The sequence below is a fragment of the Pteropus alecto genome, unplaced genomic scaffold, assembly GCF_000325575.1.
Source record: "Pteropus alecto unplaced genomic scaffold, ASM32557v1 scaffold39, whole genome shotgun sequence".
Lineage (NCBI taxonomy): Eukaryota > Metazoa > Chordata > Mammalia > Chiroptera > Pteropodidae > Pteropus > Pteropus alecto.
The window spans coordinates 5,152,948-5,160,555 of NW_006443568.1; the positions used below are offsets into that span (position 1 = coordinate 5,152,948).

Consider the following 7,608-nt stretch of genomic DNA (forward strand, 5'->3'; position numbering starts at 1 on the left):
TTGTAACGCTCCAGCTGCCACAGACATGACATGAATGAATGAATGTGGCTGTGTTCCAGAAAAACTTTATGGGCACTGAAATTCGAATTTCATATCATTTTTAAATGTCATGAAATATTATTATTTTGATTTCTTTTTTTTTCAAACATTTAGAAATGTAAAAACCATTCTTAGTTGGTGGGGCTGTACAAAAAACGGGGGGCAAGCTGGATTTGGTCTGTGATTTGTAGTTTGCTGACCCCTGTGAAAGGTCAAGGAGACCTAACTTAGTTGGAGGTGACCAGGAAATCCTGGTTACTTCCAATAATTGCATTTAATATAATTTCTTCAACCACGATATAATGGAATAAAGCCTGGTAAGGGAGACTTAGAAGAAAGAAGCATAAAACAAATATCAGTTGCGGGGAAGGGCGTGTGGATTGAAAACAAGTTATCTTTATAGTACTCATGACACACTGGAATTTCCTTTTGAACATACTGTGTTTGAGATGCCTGTCAGGCATCCAAATGGAGATGCTTCCACCCACTAACCGGTATCACCTTAAACGTCTGTCCACAAATCTGAAAAGAGTACTCAGCACTGACGAGTAATCTTGCATTTAACACTAAATTCACTTTCTCATTCTCTGAGGCAATTATTTTACCCTCACCTCTAAGCCTTCCTCCCTCATTCTCACTCTTAATCAACCTTGCTTTCTAGAGAAAACAGAAGCAATCCATAAGAACTGACTCATCTTCCCTCACATCAAATCTACCATCTTATTGTATCTATACTCACGTTATAGCCTTTCCTCCTGTATTAATGACGGGCCAGTCCCTGATCCTGTCAGAAGGCAGTCTTCTCTCCTTCAATGCTCTATCCTGCACACAGCCCTTACCAACTTAAGGTCTTTGCTCTGAAATTCTCTCCCTCTCCAGCATGATTAATTGTTCCCAACTTCTTAGATCATTTCCACTTAGTATACAATGGTGCCACAAAACCTGCTAGGTAAAACAAGACAAAACATAAACCTCCTTACTAGCCACATCCCCCCTCTAGTTATTACTGTTCTATCCATATATTCTCCTTTTCTACAAACTCTTCAAAAGAATTGTCTCAATATACTGCCTCTACTTTCTCACCTCTTATTCCCTTTGACGCACCCCAAATATTATATGCATTATTCCGCTGATTAGCAAATCTGCAGTCAATTCTCAGTCCTTACCTTACTCAACCTCTGAGCAGCCTTAAGAGCATTAGCTATCTGGCTTCTAGGGCATCCCTCTTCTCTTGCTCCCTCTCACTAGGCTGTCCTCTCTCTACCTTTTTGGCTCCTTCTCTTTCAAACTTAGTGCTCTGAGGCTCAGTCCTCTCTCCTACTCTCTCTTATCTACCCTCCTTCCTTGGTAATCTTATCTAGTCCTATAGCTATAAATATCTATTCAGTGATAACTCCCAAATTTGTATTTCTAGACACATCTATTGCCTGAACAAGTCATCCTGTAGACAAATGCCTATTATCTGACATCTCCATTTGGATGTCTCATAGGCATCTCAAACATAGTATGTTCAAAAGAGTTCCACTGTGTCATGTATACTATAAAAATAACTTGTTTTCAATCCTCATACCCTTCCCCTCAACTGATTTTTCTTTGTTTTATGCTTCTTTCTCCCGAGTCTCCCTTAGCAGGCTTTGTGCTGCCACAGGCAGAAAGTTGAGTTTGATTTAGGTTGTGGTTTCTCCAGATTACAGCAGAAGAGAAAAAACAAAGGCAGCTGCCATTCAAATCCGTCTGTGAGATCTTCAGATTTCTTTCGTGCTTACAGAGCTGGCAAATGCCAGTCACCTATTCTCTGATACATTCTGTGGATTCTTTTCTAGATTCCGCCCCCCCCCCGCCCCCCAGATTCTTTTCTAGAGCTAGAAGGAACTAAGAGAACATCAAATTCTATGGCTCTAAACTGGGGCAGGGTAGGGGGGGGTGTCATATGTCAGAAACATGTGAAGAGAGAAGAACCCCATGAGGCAAAGTGAATATTGGCAACTGACTAGAGAGTAGGCTGAGTTCCTAGGGCCCAGGTTAGACTGCAGGGAGGAAGTCCAGAAGGAGCCTCCAGCAAACAGTAGGAAAGCTTTATGTTCTTTGATTCAACCTATTTAATAAATGAAAAAGCTGATGCCTGGAGAGGTCAGATAGCTTCCATATCCAGGTGGAAACAAAGCCAGGATTAGAGTTCCATCTCAACTCCAGCTCAAGTTCTCTTTCTATTGAGCACATGTTGTTTTTACTGGATCAGTGTATAATACTATACTGATTTGATAAGTAATTTTTTTATGTGAGTTTTTAGTTTTTCAGAATAATATTACAATTTTGACTTTCTACCAGTTGTTGCTAGAGTTAATGATTCTGATTTCAATGTCCTTTTTCTCCTATTTGTTTTTTCTCTAACCCCAACTTTAGGGAACTGAAGTCAAGGCAATAACATACTCAGCAATGCAGGTCTATAATGAGGAGAAGCCAGAAGTTTTTGTGATCATCGACATTTAAGATACTCCCCCCCAAAAAGATTTGTGAAGAACTGTTTTTTCTCTTCCATATTAGAAGATACCATGATATAAATTCTATAGTATCTGACGATATATGGAGATTTGCAGAAAAGAAATTTTTAAAGTGTAACTTTTAGAAATGGAAGATCAAGGCACATCCTTGGTCTATGTTAACCAAATATTGTAACGTTAAAGAGTTCTTCAGGTGGCAAGTATGGTTCTTCATTGGTTAATTCCTGCCGTAACAGCAGGTACTTCACACCCTGCCAGTGGAAGGTCAGCCCTCCAGCCTGGTCCCAAAAGGGATCATTGGTGTTAGCAGCAGTATGAGAGACTCTGAAGACTCTGTGCTCTCGGATACAGTTTGGAAAAATAATTACAATTTGAGAAATCCTACAATCAGGATTTTGCTTTTCCTCCGAAGTAAGACCTATGTTTCTACATGTACCTTAAGAGAGATTGTATTTTAGATTGTTGTGGAACACAGCCATCCTGTATTCCAGTTGGTTTTCTCAGAAGAAATAATTATAGTTAAACAATTTGAAGACTTCTCTACAAAGAGCCCTCATTTTCTATCTCACTTTTTTTAAAGCACTGATATATTGACAACTTTCCTGTTTTCCTGTAAGAAAAATTTGATGCCCTTACTAATGGGCCCTTCCTTCTAACATGTATTTTATATTAAAGCCAGTATATTTATACAATTAGAGAGGAAAAGGGGAATTCTTAAAATTTCTTCTGTTTTGAAAAATTGCCTAAGCTCTTCATTACTAAGGATACAGAAGAGGCCAGGAAAACAACTTTCAAAAGATCTGAACTTTTTAAAGTAGATAACTTTTAAGAAATGAAACTGCTTTAGGTGACTTGCATCATTATTTTACTCTTTTAATTGAGGTATTCTTTCTTGTGATGCAAGAGTGCAAGGTTGCTATTTATTCACAAATACAAGATTGCCACTGGGTGGTGCCAAATATCATTATAGTAGGCCAAACTTGACCTAAAAGGAGGAGATAGTGAGCTTTCTCAGTGTTTTCTCTGAGCACTACATTCTTTTTCTCTGAGTATTTAACAGAAAGTAGAGGTGATGAAGACTAGGCCAAGAGCATGTGGTTTGAATAGTAGCTCTTCAAATAAATGAATACATAGCAGGATCACTGGGTTAGTGCTTCTTGCCCTTCTTTAATCTCAGGCACATTTTCAAATTTGAATTGTGGCCCTCTGAGCAAAAAAATGTCTAGAAGAACCAATTTACCTTTCGTTAGGATGAATTTCTAGGCTGAGATGGACACTTTCTTTTTCATGGACCCCTTTGCAGATCATGACGGGGTGGGGGTGGTTGTAAAAATGAACAAGGGGATACCATTAAGGCAATGGAAGAACCAAGTCTAGAATAAGAAGAGCTCTTGGGGTGTATTAAGCCAAGTAGGTATAAACTTGACTAGGAGAAAAAAGCATAACCACATCTCTTACCACCAGTGCCATATAATGGGGTTCAGTAAAAACAAGTCAGATGTAATTATGCAATACAAATTGTTTCTTGTAAATTTAAAAAATCAGTTTGTTAGTTTTAAAATAAGCCAAAATGAAGATATCGAATAAAAGGGAAATGAGTATGTTACCCTTTATAAAATATAGTTGGCATACACGTTTCCCCAGCCTTCCCAGGATAGTTAAGAATCTTATTGAGTAAATGAAGAGAAAGGGAGTCATCTTGGAATTATACTTGGAGCTGTGGAATTTAAACACTACTGTGGTAACATTTTTATTTTGGGGGGGTAGTGATTAATAGCACAAACGAGCCAGATCACTAGGGTTCAAGTCCTGGTTCTACCACTTACTAACTGCCCACTTTGGGCATGTTGCTTAACCTCGTTGTGCCTTAATTTCCTCATTTTAAGGGGTGATGGCTATACTTGCAGGGTTGTTGAGAGGGTTAAATAAATGTATACACATAAAGCTGTTAGGATAGTTCTGACACATAAATGCTCAGTAAATGAGGGCTAGTATTATTGGGGCAAGCATAAATGCTAACAGCCCCCTTACTTTTCTCCTTAGTTTTTAAAAAGACCACAGTGGTTGGTTAGGGGGGGTGTCCAGCCTAGAGACAACCTTGATAGCCAGTGCCATTCTGCTAGAGTCTGTTCATTAAGAGTAAACAAAGCCACTCCTTTCTGCTTCTTCCTCTCCTGCTTCTCTACTCCAGGTCCTTCTTGTGTTGAGTTTTCTTTCTAACATATGGGAGTTGAGCATCTATATATAAATATAAGATAAAGATAGGAGCCAAAGCCTCTGCCCCGTTTCCTTCCTGAAACTTCCTCTCTGATCTTGACCAAGTCTTATCACCAGTCAAAGCCTCAGTTACATCTGCCGTAATAGTACCAACCTCACGTGGCTGTCAGGATTAAAATTTGTCGTTCAGTGTTTTTCTTGAGTTATGGGGGAAAAAAAAGTTATGACTCCCTCAAAAAGAAAGAGGGAAGGAGAGGGGAAAAAAGGCATTCTGGGTAAACGAGAACATCACTGAGGTGCCCCAGTGTAATCGGAATCTGTTCCCTGAGCGGGAGTTGTTCTCCGCCTGCCGGCCCAGGCTTCGCCCTGCCTGCCACGTGCCTTTCCCCGGCTCCTATTGGCTCAGCCAGACTCCACGGTGTGTTGGGGGGTGGGGGTGCAGGGGTCCACAAGCGACTTGGAGGACACCCAGGGTAGTGGGGCAGTTTCTTGCACAAGACCACAATATCGTAACCGAGTAGGGATAATATAGACTAGTTCTCCCGGCAGTAAGGCGATGGTTTTAGGCACCCGTAGGCATTTCCTGCGTGAGCTCGAATCCCCGCAGCCCTTGGAGTCGTCGGTGGCTTTGGGTGTATTCTCGTCTGTTTGTCTCTAAATAGGGAGGGTGTCAGTGCCTACCTCAGAGTCCTGGGATCTAGTAGGTCCTCGGCAAATGTAGACTCCATATTGGGCGCCCACTATTGCACTACAGGATATTTCTATTCAAATCCCTACTCTCCACCCACTGCCACCGACTCTAGCTTTGGTGCCTGGCAGGTTGGGGCCTCTCCATAGGCCTAGCTGCAGGTCTAGTCTTTCCTGAAAATAAGACATAAAGCTACGCGATCACCTGCCTGAGCGGAATAAATGTCTTGCCGATTAGGGGAGAAAACACTTGGGCTTTCATGTTTTACTGTGGCCCCAAAATACTGGAGCATCTGGTGCCAATTTATAGGCACCGTTTTCCACTGCTGTGTTCCTCGTAGATTTTTTTCCTCCAGGAGAAAAGTTTTGTCAGCTCAAATACAAAACAAACTACAGTTTCTATTTTATTTCAGCATTTAACCATTTTGAATGATGCATAAAGTGCCACTTCATCATTGGATGCGTTTTTGTTGTTGTTTATCTGTAAGAGACTAAGCAAGAGAGTATCTGTATATACAATACTGCTGAAGGGATATACTTGTGTTGGAATTGCAAACATAACCTTAAACGTTTGGCATGAGGATGGTACTCTACTCAAAAGTCGTTTCAAGTTTTTTTAAAAAATTTTAATGGCAATACGTGAAGCTAAGAAATTTTTGTTTCCAAATTTGTCCGAGGTCTCCTTTAGGTAATACATCTTAGTTGAGTACTATTTCTCTAGTGCAACGTTTAACTTTAATAAAAAATAATTTAATTCATTGATGGAATTCTAGTATGTAGCAATTAAGTTTCATGGTGCTTGGAGAGATTTCTGGTTCCGAGCAAAGAAAACATTAAAGCTTGTGAAATTTAAGGATATAGTATTTCAGTCACATATTCCTAATATAGTTCTTTTATTAGTCTGAAGTACTATGTGAATTCCCAGAATGCAATACCCATAATCAAATATAATACAAATGCATCTAAAAGTAAAAATCGCTATTTTAAGACTACCTACTAATTTATTTTTCAAATTATTTGTCCCTACCAAAAACTGTAGTTAAGGGAACATATATAGTATCTTGAAATTCCACAAAATTAATATTTTCTTGGACTGGGTATCTTTAATTGTCCTTAATAGGATTGAGAACCAGTGGTCTAGAAGGTCAAATGACCCAACTGCCCATCCCCAGCATCTGTATAGGGAAGATAGAGGGAAATCTTAAAGAAGGCACCTATTTTGCACATAAAAACTGCTGGGAAAATTTCGAAAATACTTACACCCAGAATCCATCTGCTGGAGAGTCTGAATTTCCCTAAGCATCTGTATTGTTTAAAATTCCATAAGTGATTCTAATGTGCAGCCAAAGTTGAGAACTATGGTCTACGCAGAAATGTTGTTCCATTTTTTCTCCTTATGGGCTGAATAAAAACAAATTACTCTTTAACAAAGGAATTAAGTAGTTGTAAATAATATCAACACAAATTAAAAATTTTCCCAATGGGAAAATCAAGAAATGATATAATGGATTTGTGTATTTAGAAATCTGCAAAATGAAGTATAATAAATTCTAGATGTACTTTATAAGCTGTATTCAATGTAATAATGTTTGCAAATGTTCTCATCAAGCCCAAAAGTAAAGGGATGGGGAAAGTATACATTTCAAAATATATTGCCTTCAAAAGTTGAGTCCCTTGGCTTCTCTTTTGTGTGGTTTATTATATATTAAATTACTTGACTTTCTGTTGGTATTAATACAAGTTCTGTACAGAGAAGGCTGACATTTTAGAAAATGAAGTTTATAGATCCTTTGTAGATTCCATTTTTCTGGTATATTCACGGTTCCATTAGCATGAATAATTAAGAAACTTCTGTATCAAAATAAAATATTAATTATACTTCACAATGTATAAAGCAGCTGGCTAAACAGTGCCATTTCTGTGATAACCCAAGTTTTATCATTAAAACTCTTATAACTAAAGTCACATCCTCTACATAATATTTATTCTGTATAGGATTTATCCACATGCAATGACATCAGCTTTAAACAACTGATTGTAATTTGTATAAAGCCACCTTGTAAAATAGAGTAATACACAACATACCTCAGTGAATTAAGCTAATATTCCAGGATTCAGAAAATTGCATCATTTTAATTCCTATTTTTGCCTGTACTTCACTGGG

General features: G+C 38.6%; 1 protein-coding gene across 1 annotated transcript in view; it reads left to right on the forward strand.

Annotated features, from left to right (window-relative positions):
* Positions 1–7,114, forward strand: part of ZBTB8OS (zinc finger and BTB domain containing 8 opposite strand) — a 22,147-nt gene extending 15,033 nt beyond the window's left edge. The window contains exon 7 of the mRNA XM_006924285.3: positions 2,443–7,114. Within this exon, the coding sequence (XP_006924347.1) occupies positions 2,443–2,529 (87 nt within the window). The 3' untranslated portion in view covers positions 2,530–7,114. The remainder of the gene's footprint in view (positions 1–2,442) is intronic.
* The last annotated feature ends 494 nt before the right edge of the window (positions 7,115–7,608 follow it).